The sequence below is a fragment of the Lutra lutra genome, chromosome 4 (genome assembly GCF_902655055.1).
Source record: "Lutra lutra chromosome 4, mLutLut1.2, whole genome shotgun sequence".
Lineage (NCBI taxonomy): Eukaryota > Metazoa > Chordata > Mammalia > Carnivora > Mustelidae > Lutra > Lutra lutra.
The window spans coordinates 42,736,295-42,760,310 of record NC_062281.1 but is presented as its reverse complement, the minus strand read 5'-3'; the positions used below and the strand labels follow the sequence as shown (position 1 = coordinate 42,760,310).

At 37.3% G+C, this 24,016-nt stretch overlaps 1 protein-coding gene across 3 annotated transcripts in view; it reads right to left on the bottom strand.

Annotated features, from left to right (window-relative positions):
• Positions 1-24,016, bottom strand: part of RAD54B (RAD54 homolog B) — a 95,348-nt gene that overhangs the window by 16,936 nt on the left and 54,396 nt on the right. For 2 of the 3 annotated variants that reach the window (XM_047726528.1, XM_047726527.1), the window contains exons 5-11: positions 22,774-23,055; positions 19,484-19,646; positions 12,160-12,385; positions 11,696-11,903; positions 9,094-9,233; positions 5,236-5,526; positions 220-395 (exon numbers count right to left, since the gene is read on the bottom strand). In XM_047726528.1, coding sequence (XP_047582484.1) covers positions 220-395; positions 5,236-5,526; positions 9,094-9,233; positions 11,696-11,903; positions 12,160-12,385; positions 19,484-19,646; positions 22,774-23,055 — 1,486 coding nt within the window. The remainder of the gene's footprint in view (positions 1-219; positions 396-5,235; positions 5,527-9,093; positions 9,234-11,695; positions 11,904-12,159; positions 12,386-19,483; positions 19,647-22,773; positions 23,056-24,016) is intronic. The other variant, XM_047726529.1, reaches the window with a different exon arrangement.

Genomic DNA, 24,016 nt, shown 5'->3' with positions numbered 1-24,016 from the left:
AAAGAAAGGATCCTGAAAGAGACTAAGGAAAAAATTAGGTGTTTAAATATCAAAAGACATCTCTGGGTTTTTGTGAATATTATGTATTTACTTTAGATTTAGTTTTTCTTAAATAAAGACCGTGACCCCAAAGGAGGAGGGAAGAGAGGAAGGAAGGTCATAGCCTGAGCCAAAATTCCATGACCATTTACAAGCAAGTTTATTAAATTGACCTCTTACTTTTCAGTAGGACGAAGTTCATGGATAACCGCTAAGAGCTTCAACAGCACCTGTAGTTTTCCAGACTCTTCCTCAATAAACATGAGAGGGTTGTAATCAGCAGGGAACACATCTACCAAGCCTTCATAGAGACTCCTTTCTTCATTTCCATCCCAAGTTGAGCTATGTTCTTTCTCCTATTCAAAAGGATAACTGTTAACACTGTTTCACCTTTGTTAATTAGGAGGGGGAAAATGCTAAAATTATGGGGTTGAAAGTAAAGATGAATAGCTACCTGAGAAGACCAACCTAGCTATTATGTACATCTTTAGAGCTTCCTGATTTGGTCATTTTTGAAAAAGGTAACGTGCATCCCACTGAGTTAATTACAGAGCAACCCTGATGCAGTCCGCTAGTGCGGATGATCTTCACCCTCCAAGGGCAGCGTTACTGCCCATGTGTTCCTTGGGAAGAGGAGAAGGGACAGCAGAGAAATAAAAAAGAGAGGAAAATGGGGTCCAAACAGTGATATAACATTGGTTCTCTCCAAAACCCTGAGATTTCTCATCACTGGTGCTTCTTTTTCTCTCTCCTCTCCTTCCCTCTGTTATTTTTCTTTCTGACATTTGTGAGCTTCTCACAGCACCTCCTGGGTTATATTCAGAATCCAGCATAAGAGTTTATTCAATCTTAACAATTTCTTCTGCACGAAGGAATAATTCTGCCTAAGTTAACAGAGATATGTAATCATGTAATCTTACCTATACTATTTTTGTTTATATTACCAGCAGTTTTTAGAATAATTTTATTCCAAAGTGCTTATGGTTATCAGTATCTCTGAAGTTCCTCCTCCAAAAGTATCTAGCTAACATGTGAATACTTAACCAGAAATACACTTATTAATAACTACATCACTTTTCATTTATTTTTTTAAAAGATTTTATTTATTTATTTACTTGACAGAGAGAGACCTAGCAAGAGAGGGAACACAAGCAGGGGGACTAGGAGAGGGAAACCAGTCTTCCCGCTGAGCAGGAAGCCCAGGACGCCGGGATCATGACCTGGGCCGAAGGCCAACGCTTATCGACTTAGCCATCCAGGTGCCCCTACAGCACTTTTTAGATTAAATTTCTGAGACTGGCTGGTCTCCTCACTTTCGTCCACACTTACTGGATTTATCACTGTTTTTAAAACTTTGTTCAACCTACTCCACCTGTCAGGAATGCTTCCTCATTTTCCTGTCCAATTATCTCAATCCTGTAAATACTTAAGGATCCATTGCAAATCCCACCTTATTATTTACAGCCCTTTTTTGGGGGAAGTGGCAGACACTTACTCTTAAACTTTATGGTTACAAAGTACACTCCGGCTTTGACCTTATTTGGGAAGTTATATGCTTTATTATACTTCCCTAGTTTTCATGTGTACTGTATTCCCTCTTTAATATTTCCAGGAACAGGGGTGCCTGGGAGGCTCAGTCAATTAAGCATCGGACTCCAGATTTTGGCTCAGGTCATGATCTCAAGGTCCTGGGACCGAGCCCAACCTCAGGCTCCACATTCAGCAGGGAATCTTCTTAGATTCTCTCTCTCCCTTTACCCCTTCCCCCAGAGCCCCACCCACCACCCACCATCCACCACCACCCGGCTCACATGCAGGCTCTTTCTTTCAAATAAGTAAATCAATCTTTAAAAAAATAATAATAATTCCAGGAACATCTTAAGGTCAGTGAATCCTCTAGTGTAAGATGCTGGGCACAAAGTACTAATTTTAATTTGGCTTATTCCCAAAATATAGTAATAGTTGGGTAAAGTCACTTGATTGAAAATACCTGGAGCCCTAAAATATTAATATTACTGGGATATACAAGGGGACAGAGACTGCTGGCTGCTTCGGATTAGGTCTGCTAAAATGTCGATATCTTGGAGAGATCATCAAAGGACCACAGACAGACCCAGGATCTAGTGCACAACTTTTCATGTTCAGAAACTGAACATGCTTAAGCTCTAGGCAAATGAGCCATACTCATCAAATTAAGAGACTAAGAATATAAATTTATTGACCTTCAAAGGAGACCTGCCTATTTAAACCAGTTGGTCATATGCATTCATATGCATTCTGTCATATGAAACCACAAGGCAACCCAAATCATTAACAGAAAGTTGTCTTGTGAATATTAAATTAAAATACAAGGAAGATGGTGATCTTATGGCACAAGTTGTTAACCAGGAACACATAACCAGAATCCCTTGGGGAATCACTTTTTCCATATCTTCATACTTGGGTCCTACTCTCAGATTCTGAATCAGTCCATATGTATTGAGGCCTGGACAAAAGTAGTTTTAAAAGCTTTCCAGATTATAACGCATAAGACCCCTAATTAAGAATCAACTAATAGATAATATCTTTATGCTGGGACAGTCTGATGTATCAACTCCATCACAGGGATTTACCAGTTAGTCCTCTCACATCAGCTAGTCACAGCACTTGCTCTTCTGACTCTCTGTAGTCAATACCCTTCCATTATCAGTTACACTTTTTTTGGTTATAGTCCACTCACATTTCCTGAAAAGAAACCCATCACCTTGACTGAACTTGGGTGGGGGAAGAAACTAGTTTCAACTGGAATACATTTATAAAAGCACTGCTTAAAGGGTACTTATACAAGTGGAAGGCTCATTTCAGCCATTTTCCATCAATCCTCATTTGCTTTGATGTTAGAGGAAAGGCTTTATTTGCCAGGTTGTAAATTATGTACCCTCTTTAAAGCTTATAGTATCCTATGTCTGTTACTAGTTAACTGCTGCATTCTGGGCCATGATAAAGTCTACCTTTTTTTTTTTTTTTTAAGATTTTATTTATTTATTTGACAGAGAGAGATCACAAGCAGGCAGAGAGGCAGGCAGAGAGAGAGGAGGAAGCAGGCTCCCTGCTGAGCAGAGAGCCCGATGCGGGACTCGATCCCAGGACCCCGAGATCATGACCTGAGCCGAAGGCAGCGGCTTAACCCACTGAGCCACCCAGGCGCCCCGATAAAGTCTACCTTTTAAGGAAGAATTTGGGGCTTCTATTTTTGCTGGGCGCCATGCCCAAAGGGTTTAATTTTTATCACTATATATAAAATCTGTTTCTTAAAAAGGTGATTAATAAATGGTTATAATCCTACCTACTTAAGAGTTACAGACTTCTCCTATGATAAACTATGTAAATATAACTCATTAAGGATAAACTTGAAGAATTCTGGTAGAACACTCCATTTTCGAAATATAAAACTAATGACCTCAAGCATAATGCAGCACCCACAGGTTTTCTTTCGTTTTGTTTGCAAATTATGATTTTACTATTTAAAGAAAAAAAATAAAAGAATAAAAGTTGTTTCTTGTTTGTTTTTATAAAAGTTGTTTTAATAAAGTGTTAGGGATGAGCTGGGGATAAGAGAATATTAATAGTTACTGTGTAACTTCTATGGCTAGGCATTCTGCTAGGTTCTTACCATACTATTTCATCAAGTTGCCACAATAACATCAGGAAGTTATTATTGTCTCTGCTTTAGAAATAAGAAGAATAAAGGCTCACAGATGTAATTTGACCGTAATTAAATTTGCCCTTAAAGAACTGGTAAACAGTAGAGCGGAAACTGATACCCCGTTCTAACTCCAAAACAGAAAACTCTCACTATACTCCAAACTGCCTTATGTTTGTTAACTATTCAAATACTAAGTTCAACTATACAATCATTAAAAATCATACTTGGAGAAGATTTCTAATTTGAGAAAATGTTCATGATTTATTTGTGAAAAAAGTAGATTTTAAAATAGTAAGCATAGCATTATTAAAATTAAATTTCTCAGGGCGCCTGGGTGGCTCAGTGAGTTAAGCCTTTGCCTCCGCTAGGGTCATGATCCCGGGGTCCTGGGATCGAGTCTTGCATCTGGCTCTCTGTCAGGGAGCCTGCTTCCTCCTCTCTCTCTCTCTGCCTGCCTCTCTACCTGCTTGTGATCTCTGTCGGTCACATAAATAAATAAAATCTTAAAAAATAAAAATTAAAAAAATTAAATTTCTCTAGAGCCTGATTATATATATGCATATTTTTGAGTCCCTGTTCTCTCACCATAAAATGGGGAGAGTAATAACAATACTTATTCCGCAGAGTTTTATAAAAAATATGCAAAATAATACTAGAAAAGCATTTAATTTGGTACATGACAAGTGCTTATTAAGTACTGGCTAAGATTATTAATATCAAAATATGGGTTTTTTTCTGGCTAGAGAACTTTATTTCTTTATAATAAATTCTTAAACATACTGCCAAGGCCACAAAACATATACAATGTTAAGGCTTTGATATATATTGCCAACTATCGGGGCGCCTGGGTGGCTCAGTGGGTTAAGCCTCTGCCCTCGGCTCAGGTTGTGATCTCAGCGTCCTGGGATCGAGCCCCGCATCAGGCTATCTGATCAGTGGGGAGCCTGCTTCCCTCTCTCTCTGCCTGCTTCTCTGCCTACTTGTGATCTCTCTGTCAAATAAATAAATAAAATCTTTATATTGCCAACTATCTCTCAGCTGTACCAATTTACATTCTAACCAGCAGATGACTTTAATTTTCTTCTGATTTTCTGAATTTTGTAAATTTCATACAAATTGTACATATCATGTGTTACTTTCATAAGGGTAAAAAATTAAGTTATTTTCAATGGTAAATTTTGTATGTGTCTGCACCAAACAAAACTGATTGGCTGTATAAAATAGGGAGAGAAATCACAGCAAATTATTAGGCAAGATACCAAAGGGCATGGGGCAAACTCTAGAAGGCAGTGCCTCACATCCATTTCACCCCTAGTTCTGTCCAGTATGGACAGTCTCTCAACAAATAGAAGACTGGATAAGCTGTACAGATGAAAAATATAGGAGAGGCCGTAAAGCTTTTGGAAAACCCAAAAATGCAATCCCCTGGGATTGGCCCAATCTACCAATCAGATTCATGTGATACAAAACCCTGAGCTTATATTCTTGACACAGTCTCACATGCTACTTACCTTTATAGAGTTGAACAACAGGCAGGGGTGATTGCACAGTTTTTTAAGAGCTCCTATACATATTAGATGAGGACTATTTCCCAACAATCCTCGAAGGCAGAACTTAACAGCTTGAGAATTCAACAGCTTTCGATAAAGTTCAATCTGTAGCGCTCCTGGTCGGCAAAAGACTACATTCTCTATTTTAGGTGGAAGATATTTATTAATGACTTCTTGGGTTCTTCTAAGGATAAAGAGTCCAGTGAGGCAAGTAAGTTCAGCTGCTCTTTTCTCTCCTAACTCTTTTTCTTCCTACAGAAAAATTCGCAGACTTAAAAGTGTTATAAACAAACAGTGCTTGCAATTAAAAGGGATATTAAACTTCTTATAATAATAAAACATTTACTAATTATGTCCCTTCAGATTTTTTTAAAAATATGGGATAGAAAAACCAACCATCATCTCTTTAAATGTTCAGCATAATCATTTAATTAAATGAAGCCAGTCTCCTAAATCCTTGTTTGGCTATTGGCACCATTGAGAACCATCAGAAATCAACAATCCACACATAAAAATTATTCTAAAAGTAAGCTTTTATATGAAGATTATCATGGTACATAATCTTAAAATCATCAACAAAGAACTAATTCAGCAAAAAGCAAATTCTTGGAAGCAAATATTTTGACACGTTATTGATCCTAAAATTAAACCTATGAGAAATCACTGACAAAAGGCACAGCTAATTCTTTCAAAATCATTACACATTGTTCATTAGAAATGTTAGTTTCTGACGAAAGACCTCAATGTGAGACAGGAATCCATCAAAATCCTCGAGGAGAACATAGGCAGTAACCTCTTCAATATCAGCTACAGTAACTTCTTTTAAGACACATCTCCAAAGGCAAGGGAAACCAAAGCAAAAATGAACTTTTGGGACTTCATCAAGATCAAAAGCTTCTGCACAGCAAAGGAAACAGTCAACAAAACAAAGAGGCAACCCACGGAATGGGAGAAGATATTCGCAAATGACACTACAGACAAAGGGCTGATACCCAAGATCTATAAAGAACTTCTCAAACTCAACACAAAAAAAAAAAGATAATCAAGTCAAAAAATGAGCATGAAGACATGAACAGACACTTCTTCAATGAAGATATACAAATGGCTAACAGACACATGAAAAAAAGTTCATCATTAGCCATCGGGGAAATTCAAATCAAAACCACATTGATATCACCTTACACAGCTAAAATGGCAAAAGTTAACAAGGCAAGAAACAGCAAATTTTGGAGAGGATGTGGAGAAAGGGAAACCCTCTTACTCTGTTGGTGGGAATGCAAGTTGGTGCAGCCACTTTGGAAAACAGTGTGGAGGTTCCTCAAAAAATTAAAAATAGAGCTATCCTATGACCTGGCAATTGCACTACTAGGTATTTGCCCCAAAGATTAGATGTAGTGAAAAGAAGGGCCTTATGCACCCCAATGTTCATAGCAGCAATGTCCACAATAGCCAAATTGTGGAAAAAGCCGAGATGCCTTCAACAGACGAATGGATAAAGAAGATGTGGTCCATACATACAATGGAATATTACTCAGCCATCAGAAATGATGAATACCCAACTTTTGCATCAACATGGATGGGACTGGAGGAGATTATGCTGAGTGAAATAAGTGAAGCAGAGAAAGTCAATTATCATATGATTTCACTTACTTGTGAACATAAGGAATAGTATGGAGGATATTAGGAGAAGGAAAGGAAGAATGAAGAAGGGTAATTGGAGAGGGAGATTAACCATGAGAGACTGTGGACTCTGAGAAACAAAATGAGGGTTTTAGAGGGAAGGGGAGTAGGGAATGGGTTCATCCAATGATGGGTATAGCACATACTGCATGGAGCAGTGGGTGTTATATATAAACAATGAATTTTGGAACACTACATCAAAAACTAATGATGCACTGTATGGTGACTAACATAACCTAATAATTAAAAAAAAAAAAAAAAAGGGGATGCCTTGGGGGCTCAGTCAGTTAAGCCACTGCCTTCAGCTCAGGTCATGATCCCAGGGTCCTGGGATCGAGTCCCACATCGGGCTCCTTCCTCAGTGGGGAGCATGCTTTTCTCTCTGCCTCTGCCTGCCACTCTGCCTACTTGTGTTCTCTCTCTCTCACTCTCGACACATAAATAAATAAATAAATAAAATCTTTAGGAAAAAAAATGTTTCCAATTTGTCTGTTTCCTTTAGTTAGTTTCTAAGTTCTTACCACAGTACCTCAAGTCAAAATACAATATAAGTGAAATATATGTTTAAATTCTCTTTTGAGCATACATAACTTCACAGTGAAGCTTAAAATAAATCCCATGTGTAAAAAGTCATAAAAAATTCCCCTCATGTTAAAACTATTTTCAACTTTTATTACAAAATAGGATCAGTGAAGAAAACTCAGAAAATATAGTTATGTAAAATAAGAAAATTAAAACCAACTTTAATCAAATAGAAACAGCCACTGCTGTCATGACTTCTATATCTATCTCCCAAGTCTTTTTTCTTTGTCAACATGTAAATGTATTTAACAATTTATTTTTACTTTTATTTTCCTGTTTGTAACAAAACAGGCTCTCTATAGTTTAAGCTTCATGGGAACAAGGCACCAGTCAGTTTGGCTCTTCACTGTATCCCCTAACATCTAACACTTTGCATTTGGCCCACTGCAGGTGTTTAACATGTAAGTGTTGAGTAAATAAATGAATGTGATTTTACTTTTAAATAATGTATGATGGATATTTTCCATGCTATTAAATATAGTCATAAGCTATTATTTTGTACAGTTCATGGGAAATGCTCAATAAATATTTGCTGACTGATTATATTTTATTAATTCTGAAACTTTTTTTTTTACACTTTAACTTCTCTGATATAGGTTGCTTTTTGTAAGCAATGACTTCTTATAACTACGATTGATAGCATGTTTTCCTTAGTGGTTCATAAAATAACAATGCATCTTAGAATTGGTATTATTTTGATTCAATGAAATATTGTGTATACAACATGAAGACTGCTTTAACCATTTTCCTACCTTTAGAAATGTCTGTTTCCAATTTGTTTGTTTCCTTACACTTCTTTTTTTCTTTTTAAGATTTTATTTACTTATTTGACAGACAGAGATCACAAGTAGGCAGAAAAGCAGGCAGAGAGAGAGAGAGAGAGGGAAGCAGGATCCCCACTGAGCAGAAATCCTGATGCAGGTCTCAATCCCAGGACCCTGAGATCATGACCTGAGCAGAAGGCAGAGGCTTTAACCTACTGAGCCACCCAAGCGCCCCTCCTTATACTTTTTTACCCTTACACAACACAGCTAAAATCTTTAAGCACATCTACAATTATTTCTCTATAATAAATTCCTGAAAGTGGTATTGTCACACCACAAAATATATACAATTGTAAGGCTTTTGATACATGCTGCTCAACTATTCTCCAGTTGTACCAACTGACATTCCCAACAGTAGAGGACAGTACTCTCATCTTTACTTGCTATTCCTATGTAAACTGAGCCAACTAAAACACCAGTAGAAGAATATAAAAGTTATTTTATGGTTATTTTGGTGTATTTTTTTTCAGTACCAGTAAAAATGAATGTTTTTATATATGTTTACTACCATTTATAATTCTTTGTGAAGTACCTAATAAAGTACCTACCTGTGACTTTTTTTAATGTGGTATTTTCTAAAGTAAAGAATGCAGGAAGACTCAGTTGAAGGATTGTGGGGAAAGTAAAGAATTCACTAATTTAATTTTTTCTGAATTAAATAATGCCCAAGTTTGTGGATAACTTTCCTGGGCATACTGCTTTTTTTTAACCTTTTTATAAAAGTAAATTATACCTCAGAAGCAGAAGGCTGTCTCGATATAATAATGGGTTCTTCATATATTTTTCTGTAAGATGACAAAGAACCTAGTATTCCTGGATTTACAAAATCAATTAATGCAAAAAATTCTTGAAGATCATTCTGAACTGGAGTACCTAAAGAAAGAAAAAAGTGATGAAAGGTCAAATTTGTGTTTTACAGTCACAGGTATTTATTGAAAGTTGTACTCTCCTCCCTAAGAGAACTAAAATAAAGGCTTTAGAACTGAGAAAGAGCACCCAAAGCCAATGGAACAAAAAATATTAAGAACCAAATAAATTTTTAACTCTGGTTTTAACGGTGTACTAAATTCAGCATAGTGGCTGCATACAGGCTCTGGAGTCTGACTAGCCTGGGATCAGATCACACCTGTATCATTTACTCTCTGAGTGACCCTGAGCAAGTCACAAACCTCAGTTTATTTCTATAAAATGCAGCTCCTAGGGTTGTGAGGATCAAATTAGTTAATCCACATACTAAGAATAGTACCTAAAGCACTATAAATGTTCTATAACTGTTAGTGATTCTTAGTATTATTACAACTGTGTGATTCTGGACAAGCTTCTTAAGTGCTTTAAGTTAAATTCAGAACTTTTTCACTTATAAAAGTGGGAAGATATCAATTTCCCAGAAGTATTACAGTGAAAGGCAAAGACAGCATATGCACACTGTAGCACAGTGTTTAACATTTAGTAAACACTCAGTGAATGGCACGTATTACCTTTCAAAGGTTTCAGATCAGATTGAGATCTTCGCTAATCCTAACGATCGACACAAATGGATTAACATACACTGCATATATTGCATACTCAATAACTTTTGCTAACTAATTTTCAAAGAAACATTAGCATGTTTCAATAATTACATCAAAAGAACATGTAAATCAGCATAATCCAACATTGTAATTTCAGATGACCATTCAAATAATGGACTAGAAAAAGTTGCCCAAAAATATAAATAAGAGATAATATAAGAAGTGAATAAAAATGCACTTCTTCATTAACATAGACAACATAAATTTCACAACGCCGGAGAATTTAATGATTGCTTGCCTCAAAATTAAATGAGTCAACCCCAGGAAAAATGCTTATTAATTTTTTTAACACATCTAGTCAGTTCTAAATTTTTGGACCGAAAGTAGAAAGAATTAGAGGAAATATATTTATGTTGGTATATATTTTGTTAGTAAGCCTTTAAATGAACATCCATGATGACGACTAATAAAGATAGGCAGAATGAGGGGCACCTGGGTGGCTCAGTGAGTTAAGCCTCTGCCTTCGGCTCTGGTCATGATTCCAGGGTCCTGGGATCAAGCCCCAAATCGGGCTCTCTGCTCAGCAGGGAGCCTGTTTCCCCCTCTCTCTCTGCCTGCCTCTCTGCCTACTTGTGATCTCTCTCTGTCAAATAAATAAATAAAATCTTTTTTAAAAAAATGAAAAAAAAAAGGCAGAATGAGAAAGGCAAGAAAGAAAGAGGGGAAACAAAGGTATAAGGATCCTATGGCTGGCTTCCAGATATTCATCCAACCCCAGCTAACTCATCCAAGCCACTCATGATAGTCTGATCCCATCTGCCAATAACTGATGCAGGAAAGGATTTGTGTCTTAGACTGGGTTCTCCAGGAGCACAGCCTGAGACAGGGATTTGGCTGTACATTTATGGAGGGAGAGCTCTCAGGAGAAAGAGAATAATGGAATCAGAGAATAGCAGGGGAAGAAACTAATGGAGGATGGCCTCCTTGAGCCTGAGATAAATTACAGCAAGGCTCAGAACATAAATTGTACCATAAAGCTGCTCCTGAAATACCCCTAAGGCAAGGGCTCTGGCATTTTCCACTTACCTCCATATGAGTCAACCATTGACCAAGTAGGGGAGAGTGGAAGCTCTCCTTCAAACAAGGATAATTCTCCAGAAATTGGAAGGGCCACACAAGACCAAAGTGAGGTATGGGAGGAAAGCTACATTGAGCTGATTCTAATATAGGCTAAAAAGAATTGAGTAGAAAAAGATTCTTGTATTTACATAGGGGCCATCCCACCTTTCCAGATAGCCTGGGCCAGCAAGTTTGATCAACAATAAATTACGTGCATGCAGCATACACATATAAAAATAAGAGATACTTATATTAAGCATTTACCATGTGTCAGGTAATCTTCCAAGAACTTTATGTGAATTAACTCCTTTGACCTTCACAATAACTGTTAATAATCCAATAATATAGTATTATAATCCTTATTTCACAGATAAGGAAACTGAGGCCCAGAGAAGTTAAATAACTTGGCCAAAGTTGTACAGCTATAAAGATCACTCTTAGGAACCAAGCAGAGGCAGTCCAGACCCATCTCCTACATTCTTTACCATGATACCATTGTATTTATTTTTCAAAACCTCCAAAATCTAGGATGCAGAAAATTACATAGGGATTTGAAAATTCAGAATCCTACCAACACTCAATGACCAAAGGTTTATTAATATGCACCCCATCCAGCACCAGCAATTCTTTGTATTCTAAGCATATTACAAATCTTGTATAAGTAGGCAAAAAATCTATCATATCATCCCCAGAGTAAATACTGACCAGTTAGAATTATTCTTTTCTCACAGGAGAGGCTAATGAGAGCCGTAGTTGTCTTAATGGTACTGTTCTTCAAACGATGGCCCTCATCACAGATTAGAAGATCAAATTTTACACTCTTAATTTGATCCAAAGAACGAAGTAACATTTCATAACTGATGATAAGAACAGAATAAAATGGAGATTTAGTGAATTCTTCTACTTTGTGGTCCTAAAAAAAAAAAAAAATATTTAACAAATTATGGGCTAAAACTACAAAATCAAATTCAAGCAGCATATTCCTGACAGACATTAATTAGAATGTTAACTCAAAGCCAAATTGTAAGCCAAGATGCTGTTTTTCTGCAAAGGTTGGGGAGTTACATGCATTTGAAAAACTACTCTACGACAGTGAAAACTGCAGTGTTGATTTGGAAAGCATAGAGATTTAGAAAATGACCAAGGCTGAACTGTGATAAGTCTCTCACCTGATCAACAGGAAATATTTTGATTCTTTCACTTCCGAGCCATTTTTGAAATTCCTTCTTCCAATTATTCACCAAGCTTCCAGGTGTGACAATAAGCGTCTTCTTTATTACTGGCTTGCCTCCATAGGGTCCCTGACACTGCAGAGTCCAGATGAGTGAAATACATTGCAATGTTTTCCCTAAACCCATTTCATCAGCAAGAATAGCTCCACATCTGCCATTCACTCTGTTAGAAATAATTATACTTCTTTTAGTCACAATAGGAAAATATCTTATGCCCCTAATATCATCGTTTATTAGTCAAGAACCAAAAGCTGGTATTTTGTAATTAGGACAAACTCTACCCCGTGCCAAACCCTTTTTCTAGTTTCATGCAGCTGATTTACAACCTATCTCTCTTTTGAATCTTTGATAATTATATTCATTATATATTTACTGTCAACTAAATTACTAAATCTGAAATTTGACAGTTGAATCCAAATCATGTTACTATCATATGCATATATTTAGAGACTAGAAATATATCCCATTAGAATAATTTAACTATAACTGTGCTTCTCATCACTAATAGTTGAGCAATTTTTATCAGGTTCAGCATTAGAGGGGGTATAGCTCAGGGGTAGAGCATTTGACTGCAGGTTCAGCATTAGACATCAAAACACTAAACTACATTGCAATCTTAACCAGAAAGATCTGTTGAGCTGTATTTACGATTATCTGGCAGTAAATGAAGTCCTCAATCTTAGAGCTCCCTGCACTGTAAGGAAAAAAGAAAAAACTATATATTGATCTAATACACGTAACTTGGTAATAGTCTTATGCTACAAACCTACTCAGTTAATGCAATTTAAAATTAAATATCATAAGGAATGTTATTTATAAGTGGCATGTTTATATCACTTCATAGCTTTTGAAGTTTTGATATATATTTATATATTTTTTATTGTTTTAAATTTTTATTTATTTATTTATTTGAAAGAGAGAGAGAGAGCATGCATGAGCAAAAGGAGAGGGAAGAGCAGACTCCCCACCAAGCAGAGAACCCAACACAGGCCTCAATCCCCCAACCCTGGGACCATGACCCAAGCCAGAGGCAGACACTTAACCAACCGAGCCACCCAGTCATCTATTTATATATACTTTAAGTTATACAGTCCAAAGGAACTAAGTATAGTACCAAAAATAAGTACGTGTTCTTTCTCTGACTTATTTCACTTAGCATAATATTCTAAATCCATCCATGTCATAGCAAATGACAAGATTTCATTCTTTTTTATGACAGAATAATGTATTCCATTGTATATATATATTACATCTTCTTTATCCATTCATCAATCAATAGACACTTGGGCTGTTTCCATAATTTGGCTATTGTAGATAATGCTGCTATAAACATTGAGGTGTGTGTATCCCTTTGAATTAGTATTTTTGTATTCTTTATGTAAATATCCCTTTGAATTAGTATTTTTATATTCTTTAGGCAAATATTTGCTTCATCATAAGGTAGTTCTATTTTTAACTTTTTGAGAAACCTCCATACCGTTTCCCAGAGTGGCTGCACCAGTTTGCATTCCCACCAACAATGTAAGAGTGTTCCTATTTCTCCATATCCTCGCCAACACCTGTTGTTTCTTGTGTTGCTGATTTTAGCCATTCTGATAGGTGTGAAGTGGTTACCTCATTATAGTTTTGATTTGTATTTCCCTAATGATGAGTTATGTTGATTCCACTCATGTGTGGAATTTAAGAAACAAAACAAACAAACATGGGGGAAGAAACGAGAGGCAAAGCAAAAAACAGACTCAACTATAGAGAACAAACTGATGGTGACCAGACCTGAGGTGGGTGGGGGAATGGGTGAAATAGGTGATGGGCATTAAGGAGGGTACTTGTGATGAGCACCAGGCATTATATAGAAATGTTGAATGACAGGGGCACCTGGGTGGCTCAGTAGGTTAAGCCCCTGCCTCCAACTCAGGTCATGATCTCAAGGGTCCTGGGATTGAGCCCTGTTTCTGGCTCTCTGTTCAGCAGGGAGCCTGCTTCCCCCTCTCTCTCTGCCTACTTGTGATCTCTCTCTCTCTCTGTCAAATAAATAAATAAAATCTTTTAAATATTAAAAAATAAATTTTTTTAAAAAGTAGCGTTGAATGACGAAGGGTGTTTGGGTGGCTGTCGTTAGGCATCTGCCTTCAGCTCAGGTCAGGATCTCAGGGTCCTGGGATTGACCCCCTCATCGGGCTCCCTGCTCAGCAAGAAGCCTGCTTCTCCCTCTCCCACTTCCCTGCTTATATTCCTTCTCTCACTGTCTCTCTCTGTCAAAAAAATAAAATCTTTAAAAAAACAAAAAGTAATGTTGAATGACTCAACTGTACACCTGTACACCTGAAACTTAATACTACACTATATATTAACTGGAATTTAAATTAAAATAAGTAGTTTTATTATAGTTTAACCCATTTTCTTATTAGTAAAAATAATAACCAAAAATTAACTATGCTTTCCATTTCAAAGTACAGAAAAAAAATCACAAACATGAACTATAGCCATTATTATCATTTTTTAAAATGATTTTATATATTTGCCAGTGAGAGAGAGAGCTCAAGTAGGGGGAGCAACAGGCAAAGGAAGAAGCAGTCTCCCCACTGAGCAAGGAGCCTGACATAGGGCTCAATCCCAGGACACTAGGATCAGACCTGAGCCTAAGATAGACACTTAACTGACTGAGCCAGCCAGATGCCTCTATTATCATTTTTTTAAGATTTTGGTTTTTTTTTTTTAAGTAATCTCTACACCCAACATTGGGGCTCAAACTCACAACTGTGAGATCAAGAGATGCATGCTCTACCAACTAAACCAGCCAGTCAGGCACCCCATTATTATCATTTAATATCAACAATGTGACAGTGCAAGACCAAATGCCAACTGAGATGTAGTGAGTGGCAGAGAGAAAATAGTGATCCATCCTTCGACAGTGGAAGGAAGAAAGCAGGAAGGCTTCATTGAAAAGATGGCCCTTTTCAAAGGTGAATAGTTCATTACATGAATCAAGTAGTTCAACATAGTTGGAGCTTGAACTGAATTCCAAGCAAGGAAACACAAAGGCTATGAACCTGGCTAGATAGGAAGAGACTAAAGACGGCAGGCATACTTATTCTTGAAAGTTCAGAGTGCATTTTGCAGGTGTCTCCCAAACATTAGTCTCCCAAACACCACTAATTTTGCTATATGTGATACCATATGTGTTATCATTTATTTTTAAGTCAACTTCTTTTTACTTAGATTTATTTTAAAATTCCAAGCATAGGGGCGCCTGGGTGGCTCGGTGGGTTAAGCCGCTGCCTTCGGCTCAGGTCATGATCTCAGGGTCCTGGGATCGAGCCCCGCATCGGGCTCTCTGCTCGGCAGGGAGCCTGCTTCCTCCTCTCTCTCTACCTGCCTCTCTGCCTGCTTGTGATCTCTCTCTGTCAAATAAATAAATTAAAAAAAAAAAAAATCTTAAAAAAAAAAAAAATTCCAAGCATAATAAATCCATGAAACCAAGGACTTAATATGCTACTTTTTTCTAATAATTCACTAATTAAATATGTTACTATCAGAGTTTAAAAACAAGGTGTGGGCTCCTGACTGGTTTGGTGGGTGGAGTGTGCAACTCTTTATCTCGGGGTTGTGAGTTCGAGTTCCACATTAGGTATAGAGATGACAGACAGAGCCACCTGGGTGGCTCAGTCAGGTTAAGCATCGACTCTTGGTTTCTGTTCAAGTCATGATCTCTGGGTCATGAGATGGAGCCCCACATCTGGCCCCACGCTCAGCAGAGCCCTCTCTCTCTGCCCCTCTCCCCACACACACTTGCACTCTCTCTCGCTCTTTCTCTCGACTAATAAATAAATCTTAAAAAAAAAAAAAAGATTGCTTAAAAATAAAATCCTTCAATTTTTTTGAATAAAACAAAATAAAATAAAAAACAAGGCTTGTCCATGTCCACCTAAAATGATCCCACATCCCACCAGTGAAGTGCAAATTATAGATCAGGAAACACTGCTCTAAGTTCTGAGAGTCTGAAACATTTTAAGCAAAGGAATGCCATGTTCAGAACTGCTTTTCAGAAAAATCAAGCTAGTAACAATAAGTAGAATGAATTTGAGGAGCATCAGAACCAGACATGTAAGTACTACTGCAAAAATCCAGACAAAATAAAATTGTATGACATCAGGTACCAGCACTGCTGCAGTGGGGTGCTAGAAAAGATCTGGAATCAAAGATCTTTAAGAGTTCAAAATAATTAAAAGTTCAGGTTTGATTACATTGAAAAGTAAAAGAGAAGAAATTAAAGATCCCCTCCCAGCCAAATGAGACAAAATCTCCAAAAAGAAAAGTATATATATATATATATATATATATATATATATATATATATTTTTTTTTTTTTTTTTTTTTAAACGTAAGCACATATTTTCTCCCAGCTCCTGATCAGCTTGAAATGCCCACAGTGGTGAGCAGGACCTACCTGCAGAAGTTCTCTACTACCAAGTAGCTCTACCCGCACATGGCAAGCTGTCTTCATCTGTGGTAGAACGGCCCTATCAGTAAACTAGCATTCCTTGTGAGATGCTGAGTTTGTTTTTTTTTTAGATTTTATTTATTTATTTGTCATAGAGAGAGAAGCGAGAGTGAGCACAGGCAGACAGAGTGGCAGGCAGAGGCAGAGGGAGAAGCAGGCTCCCCGCCAAGCAAGGAGCCCGATGTGGGACTCGATCCCAGGACGCTGGGATCATGACCTGAGCCGAAGGCAGCTGCTTAACCAACTGAGCCACCCAGGCGTCCCAAGAAAAGTATATTTTGAGAAAGAATATGAGTCTAAGAAGTTTCTGGGATTTAGTATTCCCTTAACCTGTCATCAAAGGGTTCTTAAGAGTTTGGGGAGGGGGCGCTTGGGTGGCTCAGTCGTTAAGCATCTGCCTTTGGCTCAGGTCAGGATCCCAGGATCCTGGGATCGAGCTCCACATCAGGCTCCCTGCCCAGCAGGAGCCTGCTTCTCCCTCTCCCATTCCCTCTGCTTGTGTTCCCTCTCTCGTTGTGTCTCTCTTTGTCAAATAAATAAAATCTTTTAAGGGCGCCTGGGTGGCTCAGTGGGTTAAAGCCTCTGCCTTCGGCTCAGGTCATGATCCCAGAGTCCTGGGATCGAGCCCCAGATTGGGCTCTCTGCTCCGCAGGGAGCCTGCTTCCTCCTCCCTCTCTCTCTGCCTGCCTCTCTGCCTACTTGTGATCTCTGTCTGTCAAATAAATAAAATCTTTAAAAATAAATAAATAAATAAAATAAAATCTTTTAAAAAATAAAAAGAGTTTGGGGGAACTTAAAATCTCAATTCCCTATTAAATGATCGATTTAAAAATCAAGGTCTATGCATTAAAAGCAAAAGAAAAAGAACTAGAAGGAAATGTAACAAGATGTTAGCAGGTTCCTTTGATTCTTTTTTACTTCCTTTGTCTGGCTTTTTCATGTCTGTGTGTATCCTCTAAAGTATCTTTAAGAGAGGACACCACAATTCTTTATCAGAAAGCTCTATTTAAAAGGGAGTTGGGGGGAGGTTGCCAGGGGTGTCTCAGTTGTTAGCCATCTGGCTTCAGCTCAGGTCAAGATCCCAGGGTCCTGGGACTGAGCCCCACATCGGGCTCCCTGCCCAGCAGAAAGCTTGCTTCTCCCTCTCCTACTCCCGCTGCTTGTGTTCCCTTTCTCGCTGTGTCTCTCTGTCAAATAAATAAATAAAATATTTTTTAAAAAATAAATAAATGAATGAATAAATAAATGGAAGTGAGGGAGGGGCACTTGGGTGGCTCAGTTAGTTAAGTGTCTGCCTTTGGCTCAGGTCATGATCCCAGAGTCCTGGAATTGAGCCCCACGTCAGGCTCCCCGAGCCTGCTTCTCTCCCGCTTATGCACTCGCTCTGTGTCAAATAAATAAATAAAATGTGAAAAAAAAAAATTCAAAAAAGGGAGTTGGGGAGCTCTTTTTTTTTTTTTTTTTAAAGTAGAAGTGAGACTAGAAGAAAACGTTTTTTCCATAAGCAGAATTAAAGGCTACTTCCATTTTGCCCCTATAACCCTTTCTCATACTTGTAAGCTCTTATTGTACCATATTCAGGTTGATTATATTTACCTATTTCCTCAAATATTTTAAAAACTACTTAAGGGTAGGGACCATGGTCCTGACTCCTATATGCTCAGCTCCTAGCAGGATGTCTGGCACAAGGCCTCCTCAAGAATCACTTTTAGAATAAATGCACACTGGCTGGGTTATGGACATTGGGGAGGGTATGTGCTATGATGAGTGCTGTGAAATGTGTAAGCCTGATGATTCACAGACATGTACCCCTGGGGCAAATAATACACTATATGTTAATTTTTTTTTAAAAGAATAAATGTACCCATTAAGTATTATTCATGATGTACTGAGACTCATTATATCAGGCTTTTTCTAGAAAACCATTTTTTTTTAAGTTTTTTATTTATTTGCTTGACAGAGAGAATGAGAGAGAGAGAGGCACTGGGGGGGGGGGGGTGGTCAAAGGGAGAAGCACACTCCCTGCTGAGCAAGGAGCCCGATGCATTACTGGATCCAGGGATCATGACCTGAGCCAAAGGCAGATGCTTAACAGACTGAGCCACCCAGGCATCCATAGAAAACCATTATGTTACAGGCTAAATCAAAACTCAGATCAGGGGTGCCTGAGTGGCTCAGTGGGTTAAAGCCTCTGCCTTCAGCTCAGGTCATGATCCCAGGGTCCTAGGATCGAGCCCCACAACAGGATCTCTGCTCAGCGAGGAGCCTGCTTCCCTTCCTCTCTCTGCCTGCTTCTCTGCCTACCTGTGATCTCTGTCAAATAAATAAAATCTTAAAAAAAAAAAAAAAAAAAAAAACTCAGATCAGACTAAGGGTACCTGCCTGTTTGGTTCAGTCAGTAGAGCATGTGACTCTTGATCTCAGGGTTATGAGTTCAAGCCCCATGTTGGGTGGAGAGATTACTTTAAAAAAATAATAAAATCTTTAAACAAACAGGGCGCCTGGGTGGCTCAGTGGGTTAAGCCTCTGCCTTCTACTCAGGTCATGGTCTCAGGGTCCTGGGATCGAGCCCCGCATCGGGCTCCCTGCTGAGCAGGGAGCCTGCTTCCCTTCCTCTCTCTCTCTGCCTGCCTCTCTGCCTACTTGTGATCTCTGTCAAATAAATAAATAAAATCTTTTAAATTTTAAAAAAAAATCTTTAAACAAACAAAAAAAAGCAAAAAACTCAGATTAGACTAAACAAATCATTTATTTTCCTACCTCATTCCCATTACACATTCATAAAGGAATATGATTCCTTCTTTCTGATGTGGTCGAAGATGATATACAAGGTGAGGATCTATCACCACATCCACAATAGGAAAACAATTCTTATTGAATGTCCACTGGCAATTATTGTCAGGTCGTGGCATTACAAGAGAATCTTAAGAAAAAGATGAAAGTTTAACTATTAATGTATGGCAATTTCACTTGGTCAGTAATTAACTTGCTTTAATTACTCACAGCCTATAATTATTTGCTATCATTTGTGGCAAAAAAAAAAAAAAAAAGCTGGACATTTAGTAACACTGATAGTAGGCAAGAAAAGAAAATTAAAAAATAATCTCATGTTGGGGCGCCTGAGTGGCTCAGTGGGTTGAGGCCTCTGCCTTCGGCTCAGGTCATGATCCCAGGGTCCTGGGATGGAGCCCCGCATTGGGCTCTCTGCTCAGCAGGGAGCCTGCTTCCTCCTCTCTCTGCCTGCCTCTCTGCCTACTTGTGATCTCTGTCTGTCAAATAAATAAAATAAAAAATCTTTAAAAAAAAAATAATAATAATCTCATGTCTTATTGATGTAAGATTTCAGGCAGAGAATTTCTAAGAGCTTTCTAAATAAACTTATACGCCTCAAAGTACTTCAAAACCAATAAAATTCACTATTGTTTAGTAAAGAATTCAGTAAGCCACAACATTTAATAGTTCAGTATTCAGAGCAAAGAGAACTATCTCCAACTGAAACTACAGGTTGGAATTTTGCCAAGTAGCAGCTGCTAATGCTCACAGCTTCTTATTTTAGAAAGGTACCCCAAATTTAACATAAGGCTCCCATTATCTTCATTTCTGTTCACACAAACAATGACTATTACTTCTATTAATCAGAAGAATTAAGAAAGGATGACAAATTTTCCATTGACTTTGCCATAATTATTTGCTTTAATTACTATGTTCATGAATGTCAAATTCATGAATCTTTACAAAGCAGCAAAAAAAAGTAACTGTAGAATAATAAGGTAATTCAGTAGAAATATACTAATACAATTTAAAGGATTTATTAAAATATCACCAAAAAATACAAATTCAAATTCAAATAACTGGAAAGCAGTTCTCAATAAATCTAAAGTTAGAAAATAAACTCATCAAAATTATTTAGGGGATATACTTATATGTCTCCATCATAGTTAAAAAATGTAATAGATTTTCAAAATAAAACAAAAAGAAAAAAGAAAAGGACAGAAATGAGAAGGGAAGTAAAGAAAATAGGTTCCAGGAAATTAAATAAATATCCACCAATGCAGAAATACACAGTCACAGGAATGAGAGTTTGGTCACGTTTAACCATTACCAATCACCTAGAGGAAAGTTTTCTGTGGATCTAGGGTTTCTGAGCAACTAAAAGGAACTCCTATTTTTGAGGTCACTTCCTGGCAGGTAGAGGATTAGGGAGAGTGAAAATGGAAAATTCGGCCCTTGGCATTCCCCTGTATTCTAACAGCAAAGCAAGAGTATACTCCTTGTTGGTTCCTAACCAAGAAATGGGCCCATTTTTTTTTCTCTTTTGAAAAACACAAAGGGGGAAAAGGGAAGACAGAGGTGAGGATAATTCACTACTGAAATAAGAAGGACTATAGAATCTAAGCCAACTAACAAAGCATCCATCTTCCAGAAAGATAAAACTTAAACCACCACAATAATGGGACACCAGTCCAAATTTTAAGATGCCTCTCTCTCTACCTTCGCAATAAGGAAGCATCACTTAGTGATTACAAAATCTTTCACGTTTTCATTTTAAGCCTAAAACCTAATTCTACCCTTGGCAAGATAAATAAATGAGAATCATCAACTACTTATTAGCATTTACACAAAGGATTCTTATTATATTACACAAACACACACATCCACATATATATAATCACTATAAAACTTCATTCAGTCAACAAGTATTTATTATATACAGCATATAGCAGCACTCTGTGTCTCTAATTCTATAATTAGAACCCACATTTTAGACTTGAGAAGACAAAGCCAAGAGAGAGGTAAGTGACTACCCCAAGAAGTAAAGAACCAGTCAGGTCAGTGGCAAAATCAGGACTCCAAGTCAGATCTTTGAATAAGCACATCATTCTTTTGGTTCCACATCCCTGTATTATGTAACAGGAAGGCAAAGAGAAAGGAGACTAAAGGAGAAGGAAACCTGTTAAAAGAGATGGCAGGACAGAAAAAAAATGTGGATAAAAAGAAAAATCAGAAGCAGAAGCTTTCTGTTCTCTGCTTTCTATCTTTCTCTCTCTTTCAATTAAGTCTCTGATAAGCTCACATAGAGCTAGGAACTTTTAATTTGGGGTTTTTAATCCTGAATTTATCACTAATTATTTGAATTTCAACAATTTCAGTTCATCTTTCTGACTTCAGTTTTCTTCAAACACAAAGAGACTGAACTAAATGATCTCAAAGTCTCCTTTATTTCAAAAATTCTATCTCCATAATACTTACAAAAAATACTTAATTATGTTGCTTTATGTACTTTTAATTTTACTACTAATATGAAAGCAGCCTACTCTGTACCCCGACTGCAATAACCACTGCCCTATAATTCAAATTTACTTGTCTGTCTCCTAACTAAATGGGAAGATCTTTGATAACAATTTACCTCTGGACTCAATGCAAAAAAAGGCACTGAAGAAATCCCTGTTGAGTAAACAATTAAAAAACAAACAAAAAACAGGAGAGGTTTTATTGTTTAATGTGATTTTTAAATTAGATTCATTAATGTGAAAATTAATTTATTAAATTGAATTCTCATGATACAATTTAAATTCTTGACCCGAGATCCCACCATTCAACACTTTAATACACTAATGCATGCCATCAAGGCATACAGTCATCAAAAGAAAGTATAAACATAATCCTGACTCATTAATTGACTAATATTTCTTTTTGCTGAAGATGTCAGATATTACTCAAAACCATATATATATGTATGTGTATGTATGTATACATCTCCAATTTGATTATTTTTCCGTATGTATGTGTGTATACATCTCCAATTTGTATATTTTTCCTTCAACACAAATATGACATTTTCATTACTGTATTCTTAGAATTATACATTTAAAAATGATTCCCAAACTATATTATACAACTTCAACATTATTCCTTATTTGAGTTATATACCTGAAGAATAATACATACTTTCATCTGAAAACTTTAAACAAAACTTAAACTTTAAATTCACATGCCAAATACTTTTTGACAGTAAAAACAGAATATTTAAATTATTTTTTACATCTTACTTGGAGCATGTGGGTCATGGCGTGGCCTGCAATCTTGGAAGCCACTCAGTCTATTTTCCTTTGAACTTGATTTACAAACACTCTTAAAGGGGTTAGAGAAACACTTCTTGGCAGCTTGAGAAGAACTTGAAATAGCAGAGCTTCCTCCTCCAAGCTGAAAACATCTGCCACTACTGAAATCATCTGGAGAGATTAGACCCATGACTTCTACTTCTTTTCCACCAATCATCAGTCTGTGGCCCTCTTCAATCTTTTCAAGCTCCTTGAATTTATATGCAACGCCTTTAAATTGAGAAGGAAGAATGTGAATTTAATTTACTGATACCCTAAAATAACTTAATTAGTGATACCATAGTCACCTTCCCATAACTCTAGGGAATGAAAACTGTGTGTTGAATGCAAATAGCCTTGTATAACCCATTAGCCAGAATGAAAACATAATTTATCATTTTGTCTTTAAAAAAAAAAAAAAACACTAAAGGGGGCGCCTGGGTGGCTCAGTGGGTTAAAGCCTTTCCCTTCCAGCTCGGGTCATGATCCCAGGGTCCTAGGATCGAGTCCCGCATCGGGCTCTCTGCTAGGCGGGGAGCCTGCCTCCCCCTCTCTCTGTGCCTGCCTCTCTGCCTACATGTGATTTCTGTCTGTCAAATAAATAAATAAAATCTTTAAAAAAAAATAAAAATAAAAAACAAAAAAAACACTAAAAATCAGAAGGAATAAGTAATAAAGCTATAAAAATCAGCCAAGCTTTAGAGAAAGCAAGGCCTTCTTTAATTATTGAAAACATAGCTTGAGGTGCTTGTTGGCTCAGTCTGTAGAGAAATTACTTTTTTTTTTTTTTATTATTCTTTTTGAGAGAGAGGTGGGGCAGGGAAGAGGGAGAGAATCTTAAACAAGCTTGCCCAGTAAGGAGCCCAGTGCTGCACTCAGTCCCATGACCCTGAAATCATGGTATCAGCCAAATCCAAGGGTCAGAGACTTAACTGAATGAGCCACCTAGGCACCCCTCAATATTTTTATAATAAAAAAATTCTGCTGCAGATAATTCAGTTCAGCCTCAACTTGTCACTCTTGTCACTCACTGACCTTCACATAATATAAAAATTCCTGAAACACTGAGCCAGTAGTTTTAATTCTCCTTTGTTTTTGTGCCTTTGTATATATTATTCCCTCTTTTGTATGACCCTTTCTCATATCCTACAGAACTATTTATCCTTCAAATACTTCCTTAAACAATTCTTAT